The sequence below is a fragment of the Aspergillus neoniger genome, assembly GCF_003184625.1.
Source record: "Aspergillus neoniger CBS 115656 unplaced genomic scaffold BO87scaffold_62, whole genome shotgun sequence".
Taxonomy (NCBI): Eukaryota; Fungi; Ascomycota; class Eurotiomycetes; order Eurotiales; family Aspergillaceae; genus Aspergillus; species Aspergillus neoniger.
The window spans coordinates 97,227-118,419 of NW_020291190.1; the positions used below are offsets into that span (position 1 = coordinate 97,227).

Consider the following 21,193-nt stretch of genomic DNA (forward strand, 5'->3'; position numbering starts at 1 on the left):
CTCTACAAAGAACTAGTACTGTTGGCGATCTCGCCGAATCTATATTGCGCCCAACTCATGCTTCCCTCCTTCAAGGTCCACAGTCTCCTTCCAACGTCATCGCCCGCAGCTCCGGCTCCAATATGAATCGGAAGCAGGTGGTCGAAATACGGGTGTGCCTGCCGAGCATCCGGCCGTTTCAGCAAATCTGCCATGGCCTGTTCTCGCTCCGCTGGCGCTTTCGTGACCGCCTCCTTCAGAGCTTCGTCGAAGCTGGCAGTATACGGCAAAGGCCGCGGGTCACCCCAGGTGAATTGCATATCGCGCAGGTTATGCACCGCCATACCGGATACGATGATCAAGATGTTCTCCTCACGGAGTCTCGAGACCGCCTGACCAAGTCGGTAATGCTGGATCGGATCCTCCGTTTTGAACAGCGATACCTGCACAACAGGGACATTCAGAGGGTTCTTCTCAGGCTCAAAAGCTACAGCCAAAGTCAGCATCTCCCAGCCAAACCATCGTCCAATCTCAACCAAACATACCGCACTTGAAACTCGCCCACACACCATGATCAAGGCCTCTCTTCACCCCCTCACCCTTAATCCCCGCCTGGCTCAACGCATCGAGGACCTTATTCGCAACCTCCCGACTCCCAACATTAGGATACTTCTCCTTGTAGTAATGACTAGGGAAGCCATAAAAGCTAAAACCAACGTTAACCAAACACCAAACCACCAACCACATTTAGGAAAGGAAAAAAGAGACAACATACTCATAAATCAAATCCGTAATCTCCGCCGTATTAACCTGGATAGTATCCCTTCCCGCCTGCCAATGCGCCGAGAAAACCACCACCGCGCGCGGCTTCACCTTGGTAGTAATTTCCTTCCCTATCTCACCCAGCTTGTGATACGCCGGGTGCTCATGATCATACATGATATTCGGCTGCAGAGATCAGCATCCAACCCCAACCTTTATACCACAAAACATAAAAACGGTGAAAAAGAAAGAAGAGGATAGGGTAGGGAAAACTCACCCCACCATGACTCAAAAAATAAACCGGCGTTCTCGCCATCATTACCCGATCTCCAAACCCCCGCGAACCAGAAGCAGAAGCAGAAGCAGAAGCCCTACCACCCGCACCCAAAAACCGTCTAAGACCGAACAGATTGGCGTCGTCAGCACTCCCACCACTACCAGTACTAGTACTTCCGGTATAGCCCCAGAAGCCAGCGACAGCAATAGCAAGAAGCAAAGTAATCACCGCGAAGAGGACCGCCAGGGTTGATTTCTGTTTTGGTGGTGTGCTAGTAGTAGTAGTAGTGTTCTGATGAGATGATGGTGCGGAGGAGGATGAGGATGGCGGAATGGGGGCAGAAGACATAGATCATCTATAGGAAGGATTCGGAATGTTCCCGGTGCGGGCTCAGATCGGGGAGTAGTAGATAAAAGAGATGGAGGGGGAGAAGGAAGGAAGGCTAGGGAAGATGCATGGAAGGGTGCAGAAGGATCGTTTCTTCTATTTGTTGCGCGTTTCACGGAAGGATTTTTCCTTCTTAATGATTTGTGGTTTATTATGCAGGGTCTTGGGGTTACAATGTGGTGTGATGGGGGATGATGGGCGATATTGTAATCATTAGCGATCCGATCGGGAGGAGGCGCTATCCGTCGGATGGAGTGCGGAATTGAGCCGCGGTGCTTTGACTTTACTACTGAGCATGCATATGTTTATGTTTATACTAATGTACTACAAAGTACTCTGTTCATATAAGCAGTTCATTATTAGGGTATTATAAAAAAGGGCATCATCATGCGGTGTCTAGTCTAAGCAAAATAACCATGAGAGTTGAAGATGCGGTCCGGTACAATCCAGATTGACCGGCCCAATTCATCTAATCATTCCCCCGGTGAAGTCCTCCCAGGCCAGAAAATGCATGCATCATAGTAATCCAATTCCAGCTCGTTAGGTGGGTATAAGCATTTGCCAGCAATCAAAATACACTGGCAGACAGGTCCAAAAAGCGTATTAAACTGGTAGAACGAAAACGTAAACATCCCCCGAAATTTCCACCATCCAGTTGTCCTGCTCATTTACATAATGACACAATCGCCTTCGTTCTGCTTTTGTTGATTGACAGCAGACCGTGACAGTCGGGTCTTTTGCATCCGAGCGCCGCCCTGCTTGATCTCCTCGAGACGCTCACGCGCTTTGGGGAATTGTTGTGCTGAAGTGAATTTACATTAGCGATCGAAAGTGCATAAGAAAGTAGAGAAACTCACCAGCTGCCCGCCAGTACCACCTCTTCGCATCGTCCAGGTTGGCAGCTACACCGATACCGACTTCGGTGAAATATCCCATCGCGTATTCTGCTTTGGCGAGACCGGCAGTCGCGGCTTTGCGCGCCCAGAGATAGGCTTCCGTGTCACTTTGCTGGAGGATACCCTCCGCTCCAGTAAGGTACCATCCACTGAGAGCAAGTTCACTCTGGTGCTCCCCTTGAGCAGCAGCATGAGTGTACCAAATGATACTCTGACGGAAGTCGATGGGGCATCCCATCAAGCCGTACTCATACGCAGATCCCAGGCGGAATTGAGAGAACTTGTATCCCAGTTCGGCAGCCTGGTGGAAAAGTTGGCTTGCGTAGGCTTCATCCCGAACAACGACATCATTGGGTCCCGCATTTGCGTACATAAGTGCAAGCTCATGAAGGGCATGTGGGTTCTCGGCATCGGCACGCTCTGCGGCACGCTTTAGCCAAGAGATACCTTCACGAGGGTTCTTGGCCTGCCCAAGAAGGCCTTTGAGCAAGATCATTCCCATCTTGTACATCGCAGGCGGGTCTCCCAATGATGCAGCACGCTTGTACCATTGCACCGCCTTGAAAGGGTCGCGTTTAGTGCCTCCGCCTTCTTCCTGTCCTATCTCGCAGCATACAGCGACTCGGTAGGCCGACTGGGCATGTCCCGCCTTAGCAGCGGAGTGATATAGGCTGTAAGCTTCCTTAGGATCCACTTGAAGACCCATCTGTCCTGACCCATAACAATCCGCGAGGAAGAACTGAGCGTCCGCGTATCCACTGGATGCCAACTTCTTGACGATCTTGTAACCATCCATAACGTACCTCTCACGGGCTTTCGCTTTGGTTTTGGGATCCATCCGACTGCTGTCAACCAGGACGGTCGAAGCCTCAACCAACTTCTTCGCAAGTAAAAGCTGGGCCTTGCTGTCTGACGGCCTACTTTTGGCCATCTGTTGAAGTTGTTGAAGTTCTTGCTGGGTGACAGGACCGGATGCAGCTGGTTCCACGGGCGCGGCTTGCGGTGGGGAAGCAGCAGGAGGGGGAGCTGATGCGTTGGCATTGTTATATTGTCGTACCGGTGCAGGCTTGCTTCCTTGATCGTGGCCCAGACGGAAAGGAACGGGGTGGTGAGGGAGAGCATCAGGATTCTTTTGGGGATCCACAGCTTCGGGCTGATTCAAAGCTGGTGCTGGTTCAGTCACAGGCATCGGTTGATTGGGCCTGTAGGGGCGAGGTGGATTGCCCCGGACAGAAGGCTCTGGGACAGGATAGCCGCTATTGGGTTCAGGATAAGCTGGCATTCCAGCGCCCCAGTTCCCCTGATCTTGAGGGTGAGGCTCCTCGTAGGGATGCGGATTGTAACCATATCCAGCACCAGCCTGAGCATAGGCAGGTTGGATTGGTGGACCCTCATTCGGCAGGTCAAACTGGAAGCCTGCATTTGCAAACTGATTCGGCGCAACTGGGCCCCTGGCTTCCACTGGCGATTGCGGATAAGGATCGGCTGCTGCATGAGGGTTGAACGCAGTGTATCCCCCACGAGATGAAGGGGGCGACTCGATGGGTGCCTTGGCCTTCGGCTGTTCAAGGCCGGGCAAGCTTTCATCAATCACTCCGCCCTTCGCGAAATCAGGCATCGCATCGAAGTTGGGCATATTAGTCTCACCAGCATGAGCCGAGTTATAATAACTGTCCACCCATGCCTCAGTATCGAAATGCTCATGCGGACCCGGTTGCGGTTGAGAGTAAGGATCCTGGTAGGTTGATTGCCCAGGGTACAGAGGCTTGGGCGGCGGAGGTGACATTGTCGGCTGGACCGGCATGGTAGCACTTCGATTGACGTGTGGTACAGGCGGCGGGTCATTAGGATCGGTGTACGGCCTGTCGCTTTGAACAGACGAAGCTGCCGGACGGCCAGTACTTGCTGATCGCACAGGAGCGGCGGGGTAGTTGCTTCTACCATGCCCAGGGGATACAGGTCTAGGTGGTCGCCTACTATGCGAGGTATGCGGACGATCCGGTACCTGTGAAGGGGGTATTGGGCCACCATTGAGGTCCATCGCGGCCATCTCACCTTCAATACTTCTCGGTCCGCGCGGGTCTTTCGTGGGGAAAGATGGAAACGGATTATCAAATGCCATCTTATCAGGAGATTGCGGCGGACGAGCAGCTAGACTAAGTTAACGGCATGTTCCAGATCAGTGGGCTCATTCATACTCACGTCGTCTCATCTGAGGAGGTGGTCTGTCGCCGTAGCCACGACGGCTATCGTATCCCTGCGGCGGCGGAGGGCGTCCGCGATGTGCATATCCACGAGCCTCCATCGGGGGTCCATAGCCACCACGCGGAGGCCGCGGAGCCCCTGGTGGAGGCCCATACGACCGTGGGACTGCGCTATCACCGGGATAACCGCGTCCTGAACCCTGAGGACCATTACTGTATCCATAGTATTGGTTGTCATAGCCATAATCATATTGTCCATTTGGCGGCGGACCCTGGAAGGCCCCGCCCCGGGCGGGAGGAGCGCGGGGACCATAGTTTCGCATCGGAGGAGCCCTCTGCGCTGGATGTTGCGGGTATGCCATTATGCCAACAGTATTCTTGCGCACTGTACAAGGGAGAGGAGTCGACACGGGCTTTTGAACAAACGATTGCGGATTCTGTATCCGGGTTGGAAGCGCGGGGAACAATCAATCCACTAGTAGACAATGCTCACGCCCCCCTTTCACTATCTACACCAATAGGAGGTCAGCCAGTGAGACAAAGGTACATATGGGCAAAATGCTGCTAAATCCTGGTAGTAGTAGTAGAGGGGGCGCTTAGCTTACTGGAAGCTAGGTAATGCGAAAAGTGACACCGGGACTAAGATTCAACAGTTCCATGCGATATATGCAGCCATTAGACCCTGAATAAAGACCAGCGCGAGACTAATGTATCCTAGCGAAAGGGAAAGGAATGCTGTCAGCGGTCGAATTGTGGGCGCAAATGACTGCAGAAGCCGGGGGCGCGATCGCACGGCGAATGCGCGAAGCCGGACCAACTCACCAGAACACGAGGGATAACCTTCCCCCCCGCCAGGAATGAAGGAATGCGGGACCGGGGCAGGGAAAGCAAGATACAAGAGATGGCAAAGGAAGAATGACCTTTGTGAGAAAATAAAGAGCGTGTGACCTCCGAGGGAGGAGGAATTTTAAATTAGTGACAGAAGGGGGTGGTGGAGGTTGGCGGAGGTAAAGACGATAAGTGTCTTTGGGTGGTCGAGGGTTATAGGGACGGAGTCCGGAGTAGAGTACCTGACGGGTAAAGTAGTCTGACTGGATGGAGAGGGGAAACAGAAAGCCACCCGTGATTTTAAAACTTCCCCCTCTGCTAGTAGACTGGAGTGACAAAAAAAAAAGAAGTGGGAGCGACAACACAAGGGATTATGATTATTATTATAATTATTACTGATTGATTGATCGCGACGATGGAACACTTTATGAATGCCCACTCATTATGCCTTTCTTCTCTCCTCTCCTTTGTCTCTGATCAACCATGCGCGACTCCTAGCGAAATACCCATAATGCATGACTGAACTGTTCGCGCACCCACTCAACTATCTAGTCTACTCACTGGTCGGCTACTGACACTTTGGAACGATTCTTCTGAGCTGACCCACGCCCGTCCCGCCGGGAATACTGTCGCTGGTCAGAGTTAGATATCGGTGTCCACTTCTCGCCGGTACAAAACGGATCTCCTCCTCCGTCGCCCGACCCCATTCAGTCTAGTGGCAGCAGGAGTCATGGCTTTGGAAGTTTGGAACCTGGGTGAAGGACATTAAAGAGGGATTTTGTGGCACTCGTGCCATGTATCGACAGTGGGTAATCACATCCCAGTGCACCGTCAACCAGACCTACCAGCATTCCCGACTCACCCTTCTTCTTCAACTACTTCAACTACAGAATCAGAAACCGTTGGAGTCTGATAACCGCTTGGCACGGCGCTACCCAAGACTCCCATCTAGGAAATGACGTTGGATATCCTCTTAAGGCTATTGACCCCTGAGACATGAGATCTACCGCACCCAAATATTTCGAACAGCCATTATCTGCCCATCACCTACAAACCCGCTGCAAGGTCTTGAGCCTTTTGATCATCAGGGGTCTGGAAGACTTGTGCCAATGGATGGTCAGTAAGCAGTTTAATCTTTGAGGGGCTCCTAGTTTAGTAAAACGACAGTGGTCACTATGGATCAAACTCCAGCGCAATCTCCGTTCGAAACTTAGGCGCTGCATTTCTATTGGACTATACGAATACGACATAGCCCCATGCGTCGAATTACATTGAAGGATAAACACTCGGAGTTCGACAACCAGCCTATGATGTTATCGATCATCAACCTATCTTACATAACCTACTCCGTAGTATCAAGTGGCTCGTCGAGCCCTATGGGGTACAATGAGCTGATGGTCCGACAGAATTTACGGCCTTGAATCAGTTAATTGTCCAAGCGCATCTCTTGCCATAATACATATTATTTACCCCTGCCGCGTTGACGTATCAGATATGTCGCATCGAAAGATACCAACGTGGACCTTAGCAGACCTTGCGTCTGCGCGAATGTACTCTATCTATCCACATCCCACTTTCGCAAAAGAGAATGCACATTATTTCAACAACGCCAGATGATTTCTCCCTTGTAAAAGCATTTGACTAATAGACTTCCCATATTAAGATAATGATCAGCTGCATCTGCGGATGGAAGTCCCACGCCTAGAATGGAGCTGCACATGACCCAAATGAGTAAAGTAATTCTTCATACCTCGCAAATACTCACCAATGAAGCAATTCAACCGACCACCCTACTTTTGCTGTGTGATTATATTTAGAAGTCGATATATCAATGCCGAGCGGACCCATGTCTAAGACATCCCGACGTCACAGTAACCATTCAACAGAGGAAGAGACAACAGAGAATCTCTACGATATTCCCCGCCCTTGGGAAAATCAGCGTCTAATTCGCACAAAATCTGATAGCGTTGTTCTAGTGACATAGTGAGTGGAGCAGCAGCAGCAGCAGCAGCAGCAGCAGCAGAACTTTTTCCCCTCGGGAGAAGGCCAGCAAAAAGGAAGTCCGCCCGAATAATTCCACTCCGCTTCCCTAATTGGTTTTACAATTAAGTAACGGCCACAAACCTGCGCCACCTGCATTACTAGCCTCCACTGCTGCGCCACACACACATATGGATCGGCGCTGCCGAATCCCGTGTGCGTGATTACGATGATGATGTTGATTGATGTCGGAGATCAGACGCAACTTCCCGAACGATTTCTCTGTGGCTTTCAACAAAGACATCACAACCAACCTCCCTCTCGCGTTTAGCTAGCCATTTACAGCAGGGCAATTCCACCTGCCTTACATCACTCGTCGTCCCATCCCAACCAAACAACAAACAATTGTCCCCAGACAATAAATCATCCTCCACCATGTCTCGGGCAGGAACCTGGATGAAGATGCTCGGCGTGTAAGGCGCATCCCACCCACCCACCTTTTTCTTTTCCGCACTTGGCGCGCGATTTTTCTAACGGGGTAAATTACTTACTATTAGCGGCATCGTCATCTGTGTCGGCGGTCCGGCTTTCGTCCAATACATCCGTCCTACCGACGAAGAATTGTTCAAGCGTTATAACCCGGATCTTCAGAAGCGGAGTTTGGAGGAAGGGGATCGCCGGGCTCGGGAATTCGATGAATATGTTACCCGGTTGAAGCAATGGTCTAAGTCTGATAAGTCGAGTGCGTTTATGGTCCACCCCTTCTTTTATCTTATGGGTGTGTCTGTGAGCAGTTATACTGATTTCATGGGGGTTTGATTAGTCTGGTACGCGGCGCAGGAACAACAGGAACAGAAGCGCGTGGAGGCTGAGGTACAACGGAATCAGGCTAGGGATGATGCGAAGGTACAACGTGAGGAGATGAGGAAGGAATTGCTGGGTGAGAAATAGGCTTGTTGCGGAGGTATATCTCCACGGGAGTGAATCTGCTGTGACTAGCTCATTTCTCTATGCTGGAGATGTAGCTGGATCGGACATGATGCTGGGAAGGAACGTTGACTCCTGCATCGTGCTTGTATTTATACCCATTGCGTCTACCTGGGACATGTCCAAAAGCATTGTGGGGGAAGCATTTGGCTCAGAGTTTGTGGAGTTTCGGAGGCTACGGTCTATACTGTATTGTATTTCAATGATTGAATGGAAATCCTACGCTTGCATTGTATATTATGTCTTTGTGCTGTTCCTGTTCATCGGATTACGCCTGAGACAGCCGAGTATTCTCTGATTGTGGTAACGATGGGGCATGATGTTGGGCACGGCAACCTTTATGTGCCGGAAAGAAATAGACTGGTATCCAGATCAACTCCATCAGCGCTTATTGATATGAGTACCGCTGGCCCGGTTGGTCCCACTTTCACTGTATGAGGGGAAGGCCTCTAGGCAGTATCATTGAAACGTATATCAATTTCCTCTGGCTTGAGATGAGTTGGCGACGCGTATACTTGACATTTCTAGCGAATGAGCATCTCTGTTGAGTATGACGATCTCGTATTCGAGAAATGTTCTGCCGACGCAATCGCATTCGATCATATTGTCACGCTTGAATGAACTGTCGGGATAAATTTGCTGCAATTTTTCGTATTGATGCCCGCTGTATGAAAGGAGTTGTATAAATCCCTCATATACTTGTCGCGGCCGTAGGCCTGTAGGTGTCCGTTCGGACAATTTCCGCGTCCATTGATGAAGCTGCGATGCAAAGTGTTGTTGTGCCTGTGTTGATACTAACATAGCGCATTAAGAGATCACATTACCCCCTGTCAGTCATGAAGGAGATAATCTTTGCACACTACTAGGTCCTGGGATTAAGCGTAAACCTTTCCTAGTATTTTCATCTACCTCATTCGTGAAGGGGGAAAATCATGACGGTAAAAGCACTTGTTCTAATTATTAGGAAAATAGCTGGTATGAGCAACAAATCTAGCCAAGTCTTAAGCAGATCGAAGAATGCAGAAGTTGGCAGGATTCTTTCGGAAATCAAGTCCTTATCGTATCTATTATCTAGATATCTGGAAGAAGGGTCCACACTCCATACTCGTTAAGGCAGGACTGCCACGTGATGCATGTGACGGAAGGCGCAGCATGCTTACATAGGACGCACCGCCACATAGTAGGGCGTGTTTCTTAAGCAACGCATGAGGTCGGGCAGACCGTTGCCATACTTCATAACACTTGGTAGTGAAGGGTGCCCAATAGACGGACAACTGGTGTTGCTATTTCTGTCTGTATTGCTCTCTCTACCAAAATTGCAGGCATACCAGAGCCTTGCTCCTGCACCTAGTGCATACATCGAGAGTATTGACAGTTGTAGTAGATCTTCTATTTCCATGTGAAGTATTAGGTGGATATTGACAGGGTATCCTCTCCTTTTCCATGGGCGCAGTAGTAGTCAATAGAAACAAAGTAGCAGCAGTCTCTATACAGCCACTCAACTCAACCTTTTGGCTTTTCACCTTCTCTTTGTTTCCATTCTAGCGGCTGGTCCAATTGGGTCTCACCACTAAGCACAAAATAATAATAGCTGCCTATGCCGGGGCGTCCTTCCCAATAGACCGCGGGTCACGTGAAACCGCCCCGACCGAACCGAAACGCCTGTAATCTCCAGAAGGCGGGCGGCGATTCATCACACCTTGTCAGCTTCCCTTCAATAACGCATCCTACCTCCCTCCTGCATTCCATCGTCCCGCCACCTTCCACACCATCCTCCGACCTCCACCTTTCTCGCTTTTCACCGTACCCTCAGTCGTCGAGTCTGTCGTTGCGACTTACCGCCTCATCCCCTACGACAGCAACAGGCAGCAGCCCGTCACTTTCCACCTAGGTAGTCTGGTAACTTACCAGGTCCTACACCCCCGAATACCGAGTTCATAGAATCTATCGCGCACGAGAATCATGTCCGAGCAGCCTTACGACCCCTACATCCCCTCTGGCGCCAATGGAGCCGGCGCCGGCGCCAGCGCCGCGCAAAATGGCGACCCCAGGACAAGGGAAATCGACAAAGTAAGTTGCCGAAACGTCTCGCAGCCAACTCTTATCGTACCACAAGGATCTGTCGCCCAGGTTGGATAGGATGTGACGGCTTGCCAGTACTCATCTGGACGTCCATCTGGGTTCATCTACACTGGGCGGCAACCCCGATCTTTTGGATGTTATTGAGCTTGTGTCTATCATGGCATTTGTCGCAAAGCCCTTTACTAACACTGTGTTTCTTCTCTCTCTAGAAAATCCAAGAGACCGTTGATACAATGCGCTCCAACATCTTCAAAGTTTCAGAACGTGGTGAACGTCTAGACTCCCTCCAGGACAAGACGGACAATTTGGCAACATCAGCGCAGGGATTCCGCAGAGGTGCCAACCGCGTGAGGAAGCAAATGTGGTGGAAGGATATGAAGATGCGCGTGTGCCTTATCGTCTGTATCATTATTCTGCTCATTGTGATTATCGTCCCTGCAGGTAAGATCAGCGCTGTTCTCCCGGCACTCCACCCAGCTGGACCCGGTAAAGCATCCCGGAGTGCGCTAACAGCTTTTTCCTTTTAGTTGTCGCAACCAAACATTAAGCTACGAATTCAGAGCGCGACAGTCATGATTGGCTTGGGAATGGATGACGATTTTTCTTTCGCCTGGCCCTGGTTTATCTGTGTTGAGACGAAGCCGTTGTTTCCAGCTATTAATACCACCTGCTTTTTTCTCGGGCGTCAACCTCGTTCTCACGAATAAAGTCTTGTTGTCTCTATACGCCATGGACGCTATGAGCCGATATGGAGATTGAGGCTATGCCACATGATTCCATCGACGGTGAAGATGTAAATGATACTCTCCGGTGCTTCCTCGTGTTCAAGTATCAGTGCTGTTTGTTGGTTTTGGTTTCCTATGTTTGCTCCTTTTCCTTTTCTCTTTTTTTTTTCTTTATGTATTTCCTTTGTGTCTTTCCCTTTTTAGCCTTTAATGGACCTCTGCTCCAGATTACACTCAAGAGTACACTGCGAGTATAGTACAGACAACCTACTTTGTCCTTTTGAGACTTGCACCTGCATGAAGCGAGAGAGGGAAGAGACGGAGAGAGCAGGACCTGACGAGAAAGACGGTCAGGGCACTCATCTGGCCATAAGTCCGACCCATCGTAGCCTGAGACACGGGTAGATTCTCGTATTGCGGATACTACTACGGAGGAGATTACCAGCCATAGATAAAACCCGCACCCCACGGAAAAAGCAAAGGGAGGAAAGGCTCGGATGAAGAGGACCGAAGAGCAAGGAGATGTGGACCACATTAATATGGAATCTGGATACCCAGTTGTACGTGTTAGGTAAAGGGAGGATCAGATAACGAAAAGGATCCATCTGCACTGACGGATTTGACACCTGTGGCCTGAGTCGTGCTGGAGCACGACTCCAGCGAGTCCAGACAGTGATAGGCTGTCGGCAGTTAGCGAGATCTGATAACGGCTTGAAGAGTTATTATTGATTGATGGAAATTGATCACAGGGGATCGTCGGGATCCATATGCTGGGTTTCCATTACGTGTGACGATGCGAAAGAGGGAAGCGAGGTAGTTTGAGGATGGGGAGCGAAGGGCAACCGGAAATAATGGGAACCGGGACCTTGGAAATAATAGTAATGTGGTGAGTCACCTTTTTTCGATACCCGGCTCCGAAAGTCGCAGCCAAGCCAGCGTTTCGGGCACTTGTGCGGACTGGCGTTTATCCCTCGATATATCTACCTTAAGAAAGCCGGGTTTTGCGCAATTTATTCCAGTGGCCAGATCGAAATTCGCTCACATACAGTGACAGGTTCGACGGAGATCTAGGTGCTCCTGGTTCGCTTGTTAGCTTGTGAAAACGGGCTAAAATTCGAGGCAACGCGTGGGGAGGGAGAAAGATATAAAGGGCGCTCCCGAACGCGGCAAAAGAGCGACATTGAAAAAGGCTTTATAAAAAAATACCCCAAGGCTTAACTTGACTCAAGGACAGAACTGGTTACGGCCGAAAAGTAAAGAAAAAAAAACCCACCTCCGAACCAGGCGATTGCGGCCAGCCATTGGGTCGGAGCTAACTAGTGAGTAATAATTCCCCTCTTCCCAAGTTCCCAAAGGGCGCGCGCCCGCTCCGAAGAGTGGCCGATAATCTCTATCTGGACGATCAAACTCTTTGGGGGGTTGCGGCAAATTCCCTGATGAACCCGCACTACCACCTCCGCACAACCTTTTTTCCCTCTTCGTCACCTTCTCCTCTCAACCTCCATTACCACTTCTACTCTACTTCTACTTAACTCCCTCTGACTCCCACCCCGTCTCCCCCCTTCCAGGTCTCCCTCCCTCCGACCTTCCTGTCCGATATAGGCCTCAGCAGCTGCCGCATGCTGGCTGGCAATATGTTCTCCCTTCGCACCGCCGTGCGGAGAGCTTCCTCCAGCAAGCCCCTCCGCGCCTTCTCCGCACAGCATGCTGTTTCTTCTGCCAGACTGGGCGGCGCCTCTGCTCGTCAATCCCTGAAGGCCTCTGCAGTTCCCCTGTTGCAGAGTCGTCACTACTCCCGTGCTACTGACCCCCAGCTTTCCTCCACCCGCTCGACCGTTGTCCAGCTGCTGAGCAACATCGGTTCCAAGCGCGAGGTGCAGCAGTATCTCTCTCACTTCACCTCCGTTTCCTCCCAGCAATTCGCTGTCATCAAGGTCGGCGGTGCCATCATCACCGAACACCTTCAGACTCTTTCCTCCGCCCTTGCCTTCCTGAACCATGTCGGACTCTACCCGATCGTCGTCCACGGTGCTGGACCCCAGCTTAACCGTATGCTGGAGGACGCCGGTGTCGAGCCTCAGTTCGAAGATGGAATCCGAGTCACTGATGGAAAGACATTGGCTCTGGCCCGGAAGCTGTTCCTGGAGGAGAACCTGAAGCTGATTGAGGAGTTGGAGCGCATGGGTGTCCGGGCGCGCCCTCTCAACGCGGGTGTCTTCACCGCTGATTACCTGGACAAGGACAAGTACAACCTGGTTGGCAAGATCAATGGCGTGAACAAGAAGCCAATTGAGTCTGCCATTGAGGCTGGCTGCCTTCCCATTCTTACGTCTATGGCCGAGACTCCCGATGGCCAGGTTCTCAATGTCAACGCTGATGTGGCTGCCGGTGAGTTGGCGCGTGCGCTCCAGCCGCTCAAGATTGTCTACCTTGCCGAGAAGGGTGGCTTGTTCAACGGCGACACCGGTGAGAAGATCTCTGTGATCAACCTCGACGAGGAGTACGACCACCTGATGACTCAGTGGTGGGTCCGTCACGGTACCCGCCTGAAGATCAAGGAGATGAAGGACCTGCTCAGCGACCTTCCTCGTACCTCCAGTGTGGCCATCATCCACCCTGCTGATCTGCAGAAGGAACTCTTCACCGACTCTGGAGCCGGTACGCTGATCCGCCGTGGAAACAAGGTCCACGTTAAGACTTCCCTCTCTGAGTTCGAGGATCTCGAGAAGCTCAAGGAGGTCTTGGTTCGTGACCGCGAGGGCCTGGATGCCCGCGCCACTGTTGACCGTTACGTCGAGGGCTTGAAGGAGCGTGACTTTAAGGTCTACTATGATGAGCCTATGGAGGCCCTGGCCGTTGTTCTGCCCCCGCAGAAGGACGCTACTTCTTCCCTGGCTCACTTGGCTACCTTCACCATCACCAAGTCCGGCTGGTTGACCAACGTTGCTGATAACGTCTTTGCTTCCATCAAGAAGGACTACCCCAAGCTTGTCTGGACCGTCAAGGAGGATGATGAGAACCTGACCTGGTTCTTTGACAAGGCCGATGGCAGCCTCAGCCGTGAGGGAGAGGTTCTCTTCTGGTACGGTGTCGAGAGCGGCGAGGAGGTCAAGCAGCTGGTGCAGGAGTTCAACCAGCACGGTCGCCAGATGTTTGGAGACATCAACCTCGAGTCGCGGCTGCACCGCGCCGCCCAGGCCGCCACTCACATTGGCAAGGGTTTTGGTGCTAGCGGCGCTTCTGCTGAGCAGAAGCGTGCCTTCTCTTCTACCAGCAATGCTCTGCGCGCCGCTCGTTCCGCTCGTCCCATGGTTCCTGTGCAGACCGTCAGAACCTACGCCACGACGAACCCTAACCCCCCGTTGGGAGAGAAGAACATGTCCAACACCCGCCCCGCCAAGGTTGCTCTTATCGGAGCCCGTGGTTACACCGGCCAGGCTTTGATCAGCCTGCTCAACGCCCACCCTCACATGGATCTGCGTCACGTCTCTTCTCGCGAGCTGGTTGGCAAGAAGCTGCAGGGTTACGACAAGCGTGAGATCATCTACGAGAACCTCAGCCCCGAGGATGTTAAGCGCATGTCCTCCAACGGAGACGTCGACTGCTGGGTCATGGCTCTGCCCAACGGCGTTTGCAAGCCGTTTGTTGATGCCGTGGACCAGGGTGCCGAGAAGGGCAACGTGATCGTTGACCTGAGTGCCGACTACCGGTTCGACAGCAACTGGACCTACGGTCTGCCTGAGTTGGTCAGCCGTTCCAAGATTGCCCAGGCTACCCGTATCGCCAACCCTGGATGCTACGCTACTGCCGCTCAGATTGGAATTGCTCCCCTTGTGCCCTTCCTCGGTGGCCAGCCCACTGTTTTCGGTGTTTCCGGCTACTCCGGAGCTGGCACTAAGCCCAGCCCCAAGAATGATGTGGACAACCTCACCAACAACATCATCCCCTACAGCTTGACTGATCACATCCACGAGAAGGAGATCAGCGCGCAGCTCGGTACCAGCATTGCGTTCATCCCTCACGTTGCTGTCTGGTTCCAGGGCATTCACGTATGTTACCCTTGTTTTTATGCTGTTTTATACCACATTGAGTCGAGGCTGACCTCTATACAGCACACTATCAGCATCCCCTTGAAGGAGGAGATGAGCTCCCGCGACATCCGCAACATCTACCAGGATCGTTATGCTGGTGAGAAGCTCGTGAAGATCGTTGGCGAGCCTCCTTCCGTCAAGGACATTGCTGGCCGCCACGGCGTTGAGGTTGGTGGCTTTGCTGTCCACTCCAGCGGCAAGCGGGTCGTCGTGTGTGCTACCATTGACAACCTGCTCAAGGGTGCTGCCACCCAGTGCCTGCGTAAGTCCTCCCGCCTAACAGTCCCTGGACTCACATGGATAGAATTGAAGCTAATGCTCGCCACAGAGAACATGAACCTTGCCCTTGGCTACGGCGAATACCAGGGCATTCCTCTTGACTAGGTGTCTCCTATATGTTAGATACACCTCATGTACTATGATCTGGTCGGGGGGTAGGTATAGAACCCCCTCCCATACGGGGGCTTATTTTTTGGAATCGAGAAAATGTCCTTCGTGTTTTAAAGTTCTGGTTTGATCTTTCTTGCGTGTCTCATACCCCACGTGCATCTTTCTGGGTTGCTATGGGTTGGAGATAATTGTAGCAGCATTTACCTCTTCCTTCATTTTCCATAGTCAACTTGATTTTCTTTCACCTTTTTCTTGATTCTCAGTTTTTTCGTCCTCTATAGACCCCTGGCTTTTTCGGTCGTTATTCTGTATTGCCATAATTGTGTTGCCTTAACGGGCACCGAAAAGCACCTTCCTTGTATAATGTCTGTGGGTTCATTGATGTTTCTTGATAGTGGTTTAGTGTAGCAATATAGATAGGGGACAAAAAATGCTTACACAATTGGATGCGATTAAACAACCATTTGCCTCGAACGCGGCGTTCATTCCACCAAGATAAATCTACTTTATTAATTTGCACATGCAGTTCGACTATTATTTGATAAACCAACTCAGCAGTAACTGAATATTTCCCGTCCTGTTATAGTGAGCGATATTTGCGTTGACTGTCATGCTCCAATGTTGGTTCCTCACTACTTAATTCCCACTCTTGTCCCATCGCCTTCCAACTCCACCAACATCCCTCACACTCCGACTCTCCCTCTCAATTTTCTTTGCTGGTATTTGATCACTTTGTCTCATCAGATAAGCCCCACCCTATACCTACCTTGCTGGTCACGGCAAACCACCTTCATCTGTCTTACCTTTCTCCTGCGCGATCTTGCTCCAGCAGTGACTATCTCTCATACTTTCCACCCCACCGAAAGACAGCTGGTCCAGGTAACAAGCCTATAAAGTTGGAGCCAGAAGCTGAGACTACCTTCTGCGTTGCTAAGCATCCAAACGCGATTCAGTTCAGCTGGTCAATCCGGTTCAAAGATATACTAGGTTCCTTCTACGACTCCATCGCCTGTCAATAATTTCACGGCGCGGTTCTCAGATCCAAACAGCTACTGAAACGTCCTTACGCGTCTAACATCGCTTGCGGTGGTTCATAGATTGAACGTCAGCTTGAGAGACGCGTCGAGGACCGTTCCTCAAGGGGCATAAGGGCGCGAGGTCGAAATGTTCTATAGCCATGAGAGTAAGTGGATTAAGATATGGAATTAATCTGAACCTGGAGCTTTGCGAATGCTATTTTCGAATAACTACTGATGCAGTTCTCCGGATAGTTCTTACTTCTCCTGAACATGGGGTTGCTACGGTCTGGTGAGTTGTCGCGTTCCCTCCTTAGACCTGTCTGCTCTATTGTACTAATTTTGCAATCCTTATAGGCTTGTTGCCACCCTGGGCTCGAAATCCGTCACTAGAAAATTGAACAAGAAGGCTATACTGGATGTGGATGTCCCCAAGACGTGCGGTGTCATTATGGACCCGGTGGCGCCGATGGCTTTGAGACTTCAGGGGAATCTACTGTGAGATCTGCTGTTCGCAAACAGGTCCGAGGACTACCTACTCATCGCATCATACTTCTTTAGATATGGGGTGTCGAGGGTATACAGCCAACAGTGTGGATACACCCTCACCGATGTTCAAGCCATGCATGACAGGATGAGAGCTCTGCTGAAGGTTCTACCGGGAGGTGGTCTTGACCCTATGGCAGGGAAGGCTAGGTCTGTACTCCTGTTGTCCTATTACATGCGGACATTGCGACAGTGTCTCACTGCTTACACTTCTCACAGACCAGATCAGCTCATTTTACCCTACGATCCGAGTTTCCTTCCTGAAAATAACCTCCCTGGCTTGGGGCTAGATTTTTCACGCTTGAATCTGTCGATTGACTTAGACCCGAGTCAACAACCAAGTCGGATGTGGCCTCAGACCCCTGATCTTAGCCAATCTGCTCTCTCCCAGACTGATAGTCTGAAACTCGATTTATATTCTAATAGATCATTGGTGGATATAGATGGCTTCAGCGCAGGTACCAGTGCGAGCCGGTATGGAGGGATAGGCATCGACTTTGGCGCCACCGAGCCCCTCCAGCTTGGTGAAGAATCCGGAGTGATCCTGCAACCTGACTTCGAATTTGACGAAGATGGAAATATCGTAGAGCTTGCTGGATCAGTTCAGCCTGAGACAAGATTGCAAAGGAACATGGCAGCCATGGAAGAAAGAGCTGCAGATGCTATGGAGGTTGATGTAACAGAGAATTTCGTCATGGAAGATCAGGTGCGCCTCATCAATCACTTACTAATATTTCAATTGCCTGACAAACTATGAAATAGCCGGCTTTGCTTGACGAAGGACCCAGGACAGAACTACCAGATTTAAAGCTAACAACCGAAAGCGTTGACATACAGAAGACCACCCAAAACCGCGCCTCTATCTTTGACCAGGAAGTAAACGATGAAGATGCTGTGGAGTCGAATATGGCATTGCAGCAGAAGAGAAGAGGCCCAAAGCTCATTGGTTTAGATGAGCAAGTCGCACTGCGAAACACTGAAATGGCCCAGTTGAATAGTAACTATGTGCAGAACATGGCAGCAGCCTCGAAGCAGAAACAGAGAAACAAGCTTCCAACCTTGGCAAAGAAGAGGGCTGCCTTCTGGGTCTTCGGTCAAGGCATTGGTTCTGTCGGTGTGGGCGTGGGGTTGTCTCAAGTCACGCACCCATTGAATTCTTTCTCGGGCAAGCAGCTGTATGAAAAGCTCCTTGATGAGTCAAATGGTCGAGTACGCAAGCGTGTCCATCCCTCGATCGAGGGCGGGTCCGATCTCGATACCCGGCGTGTCCGTCCACGGGTGGAGGATGAAGATCAGATCGGACGTCACGACGACAGGTTATGGAACGAGGTATGTATATGTCTATGCTTACCGGGCCAAAGCTGAGCTATTGTACGCAGGACGTCGAAATTGGTCGCAATGCACCACCCTCTCTTCGCGATGACCACTCCATTCAAATGCCATGGAACATCACAGCATCGGTCCAAAGCTCTCGGCAGGGCTCGTCTGCTGCGAATATCTTTCGCGGTTTTGGCAGCGCTAGTGACTTTTCATCGCATGGCATTTCCGATACCGGATTTGGAAGAGCACGCAGTCGTCTCACAAGCGCAAGTCCCCTTGCTGGTCGTGGGTTTCCTTTCGATGCTGAAGCGCTCAATGTCCTCTCCATTCCCGGAAACGAATTGGGTGAGCTGGACAACCTTGACGACTTTGACATCTCTCAGTATCTACACACAGAGCTTGCGATAGAGCATGGCGGAGTCCTTGAGGACCGAATAATGGGAGCAGGCTATGAAACGCACTCTGTTGTTCAGGGCCTGCAAGTGCTCAATGATGAATCACAAAAGTCAACACTTGACCAAGACAGCTTAAACTTCCTCAAGTACTTGGAAAGCATATTCATGACCGCGACACCTGCAAACGAAGAGGAAGTTTATGACCCGAATGGTCCAGCCGGGGAAATTAAATCAGTAACATTCTCCACACTCCTCCCTCCGCAGAAGACCTCTCACATCGTGGCTACTCAAGGTCTCATGCATGTGCTTACCCTTGCAACTAGAGGTATACTTTCGGTACACCAAGAAGCATACGAAGACCAAAGCACTGAAGAGTATGGCGTGCGATATAAGTACGGAGAAATTCACATATGCATACCCGGATTGTCGGAGGCTACTGCAGCACAGCATTGATCGTCCGTTGTCAGATCTGTAGCTGCAGTCCCCGTTCTGTATTAAGTACTTTGTTTCTTTTACTTTTTTCCTATGCCTGGCTGTTTTGAGTAGAGACATGCACGTGTCATTCTATTCTATCAATTTCCTTATTAACATCATGTAAAGTACAAGTCTCCATCACAAAACGCCTAAATAGCTGATCTATCAAATTTACTATTCATACCACGTCTAAGACACCAAGCCTCTCAAATACAGTTTTAAACCAAACTTTCCGACGCCTGATACCACTAAACCAGCATCATGACCACCACCATGTTATCAGTACGAGATCCCCAAGCCCACATCGTTTGCGCTAGGAAAATAAACCTTGCACAACAGACCCAAGTACGCATTGACAAATCAGCGTAAAGCAAACCACATCAATGACGTCCGAACATAAACCCGCAGACATACATCTGAAACAAAGAGTGTGCCCCTCAACCCCAAGCAAACAACATACGAACTAACTAACTACAAATGAAGCGACGCAGTACAAGGCGTCGACGAAAGCTCGCGATTGGCCTCTGAAGATCGGTGGGCCGGTGATCTCATCATCATCAAGAGGAAAGATCAGATCAGGCCAGGCCAGGCCAGTCTGCAGTGGTTCTGGTCCAACCCCATAAGTGGACAAGAAGTAGTAGTAATATTGCAAGCCAGAAAGCAGTTTTATTTGAAACCAAGTCGTCATTTTTCCCCGGGTGTAAAAACAAATAAACGGTCTTGATTGGATCCATACCAGTATGGTATACGAGAGTACATAGTACTAAAGTTTAGTAATAATAAGTAATACGTACAAACGCTTCCATTTATGGATGGATGCCGGCGACACCTTAACAAAAATAGTATACAGATTAATACATGACGGCGTTTAACCAGCATAGTATTATATCAGATTATATATGTATTGCATCTTCAATATCGCACATCGCACAATTGAAGCATACTATGTACATTTCTTCAAGATGATCATGATTATTATGATGATGTTCAGGGGGAAATTCGGTTCCCCCAAGACACGGCAAGACACGCGAGGTTGGCGGTGGCTGTGCCGCGCTGCGTTCTTGCGTTTCCTTACACAGCATACTACTTACTGTGTGCTGTCACAAGAGGTTGCGATCGCGAGGAAATGATTAATTAGTATGTCCCATTTTTGAAGAAGATGATGATTTAGATTCAAGACCCCTCGTTTATGTCTCAGGTTTGCAAAAAGAAAAATGTTGAATTTATCAGTCATAAGTTGAACGAATACGAACGGGGCATAGATAGATAGATAGAACAACACAGCAAGTTTACTTCTTTTAGTATCCGCGCGGTCCGGCCGTTTAAGTGGTGGCCTTGTGAGACGCGGTATATCAAAACTTGTAAATGTGCCGATCGTTCCATACCCTTACGGCGATACCAGTAACACGGTATAACTATCTATCAGGTATTTAAGGTACGCAATCTAGATTCTAAGATAAATATCAATGGATGTATACCACAGATCTAATTATAAATCTACAAATGCTGTGGAATAATCTCTCAAAGATGATCGACTCCCTTAGCTGCAGCTCAGCTCTGCTCGATTTATTTGTATTCCCCGCTCCGATGCATTGAATGGTCTACGCTGATAGGGCCTTGTCAAGCCTCCGCTTATTTGGGGAACGTGGTCGGGCTTTGGTCAGCCTGCCGCGTGACAGAATTTGACTTTGGGTGAGGCACCCAAGGCCGGAGTTGGACTTTGTTCAAAAGGGAACAAAGAAGAGAAAGATAATGAGGGATGAATGGGAGAGGAAGATCTGAAGAGGTGAAGAAACTGATCAAGCTATCAATGTATCTAGATAGTATAATTAGTATAGTAGTTGGTTAGTGTAC

At 50.3% G+C, this 21,193-nt stretch overlaps 6 protein-coding genes across 6 annotated transcripts; 4 read left to right on the forward strand and 2 right to left on the reverse strand.

Annotated features, from left to right (window-relative positions):
- Positions 1 to 2: 2 nt before the first annotated feature.
- On the reverse strand, positions 3 to 1,057 carry BO87DRAFT_321697 (DODA-type extradiol aromatic ring-opening family dioxygenase; the record flags this gene model as incomplete). Its single annotated transcript, XM_025619945.1, has 4 exons — positions 3 to 466; positions 525 to 685; positions 755 to 927; positions 1,019 to 1,057. The coding sequence occupies 4 exons, from the start codon at positions 1,055 to 1,057 to the stop codon at positions 3 to 5; spliced, it is 837 nt and encodes a 278-aa protein (XP_025474143.1).
- A 719-nt stretch (positions 1,058 to 1,776) lies between these two features.
- BO87DRAFT_381198 (putative chitin synthase activator (Chs3)) lies at positions 1,777 to 5,345 on the reverse strand. The gene is made up of 4 exons (XM_025624473.1): positions 5,111 to 5,345; positions 4,504 to 5,014; positions 2,263 to 4,452; positions 1,777 to 2,207 (listed from the first exon to the last, which is right to left on the reverse strand). The coding sequence occupies exons 2-4, from the start codon at positions 4,865 to 4,867 to the stop codon at positions 2,074 to 2,076; spliced, it is 2,688 nt and encodes an 895-aa protein (XP_025474144.1). The 5' UTR covers positions 4,868 to 5,014; positions 5,111 to 5,345; the 3' UTR covers positions 1,777 to 2,073.
- A 2,265-nt stretch (positions 5,346 to 7,610) lies between these two features.
- Positions 7,611 to 8,387, forward strand: BO87DRAFT_212908 (uncharacterized protein). The gene is made up of 3 exons (XM_025618631.1): positions 7,611 to 7,786; positions 7,871 to 8,055; positions 8,137 to 8,387. Exons 1-3 carry the CDS (start codon positions 7,749 to 7,751, stop codon positions 8,262 to 8,264), a joined length of 351 nt encoding a protein of 116 aa, XP_025474145.1. The 5' UTR covers positions 7,611 to 7,748; the 3' UTR covers positions 8,265 to 8,387.
- A 2,204-nt stretch (positions 8,388 to 10,591) lies between these two features.
- BO87DRAFT_381200 (SNAP receptor SNC2) lies at positions 10,592 to 10,964 on the forward strand. The gene has a single exon (XM_025624474.1). It carries the CDS (start codon positions 10,616 to 10,618, stop codon positions 10,907 to 10,909), a length of 294 nt encoding a protein of 97 aa, XP_025474146.1. The 5' UTR covers positions 10,592 to 10,615; the 3' UTR covers positions 10,910 to 10,964.
- A 1,544-nt stretch (positions 10,965 to 12,508) lies between these two features.
- Positions 12,509 to 16,041, forward strand: argEF (bifunctional acetylglutamate kinase/N-acetyl-gamma-glutamyl-phosphate reductase). Its single transcript, XM_025622036.1, has 3 exons — positions 12,509 to 15,156; positions 15,220 to 15,460; positions 15,527 to 16,041. Exons 1-3 carry the CDS (start codon positions 12,727 to 12,729, stop codon positions 15,580 to 15,582), a joined length of 2,727 nt encoding a protein of 908 aa, XP_025474147.1. The 5' UTR covers positions 12,509 to 12,726; the 3' UTR covers positions 15,583 to 16,041.
- Positions 16,042 to 16,752: 711 nt separating this feature from the next.
- Positions 16,753 to 19,318, forward strand: BO87DRAFT_346357 (Rad21/Rec8 N terminal domain protein; the record flags this gene model as incomplete). Its single annotated transcript, XM_025620899.1, has 7 exons — positions 16,753 to 16,771; positions 16,860 to 16,896; positions 16,962 to 17,102; positions 17,166 to 17,300; positions 17,370 to 17,856; positions 17,913 to 18,479; positions 18,530 to 19,318. 7 exons carry the CDS (start codon positions 16,753 to 16,755, stop codon positions 19,316 to 19,318), a joined length of 2,175 nt encoding a protein of 724 aa, XP_025474148.1.
- Positions 19,319 to 21,193: the final 1,875 nt, after the last annotated feature.

Coding starts and splice junctions, on each gene's coding strand:
- BO87DRAFT_381198 (XM_025624473.1), bottom strand. CDS start 4,867: ATGGCATACCCGCAACATCCAGCGCAGAGGGCTCCTCCGATGCGAAAC. Junction 4,453..4,503: donor ACCTCCTCAGATGAGACGAC/GTGAGTATGAAT, acceptor AACTTAGTCTAG/CTGCTCGTCCGCCGCAATCT. Junction 2,208..2,262: donor GTGGTACTGGCGGGCAGCTG/GTGAGTTTCTCT, acceptor AATTCACTTCAG/CACAACAATTCCCCAAAGCG.
- BO87DRAFT_212908 (XM_025618631.1), top strand. CDS start 7,749: ATGTCTCGGGCAGGAACCTGGATGAAGATGCTCGGCGT. Junction 7,787..7,870: donor TGGATGAAGATGCTCGGCGT/GTAAGGCGCATC, acceptor ACTTACTATTAG/CGGCATCGTCATCTGTGTCG. Junction 8,056..8,136: donor GTCTAAGTCTGATAAGTCGA/GTGCGTTTATGG, acceptor GGGTTTGATTAG/TCTGGTACGCGGCGCAGGAA.
- BO87DRAFT_381200 (XM_025624474.1), top strand. CDS start 10,616: ATGCGCTCCAACATCTTCAAAGTTTCAGAACGTGGTGAACGTCTAGAC.
- argEF (XM_025622036.1), top strand. CDS start 12,727: ATGCTGGCTGGCAATATGTTCTCCCTTCGCACCGCCGTGCGGAGAGCT. Junction 15,157..15,219: donor TCTGGTTCCAGGGCATTCAC/GTATGTTACCCT, acceptor ACCTCTATACAG/CACACTATCAGCATCCCCTT. Junction 15,461..15,526: donor TGCTGCCACCCAGTGCCTGC/GTAAGTCCTCCC, acceptor TGCTCGCCACAG/AGAACATGAACCTTGCCCTT.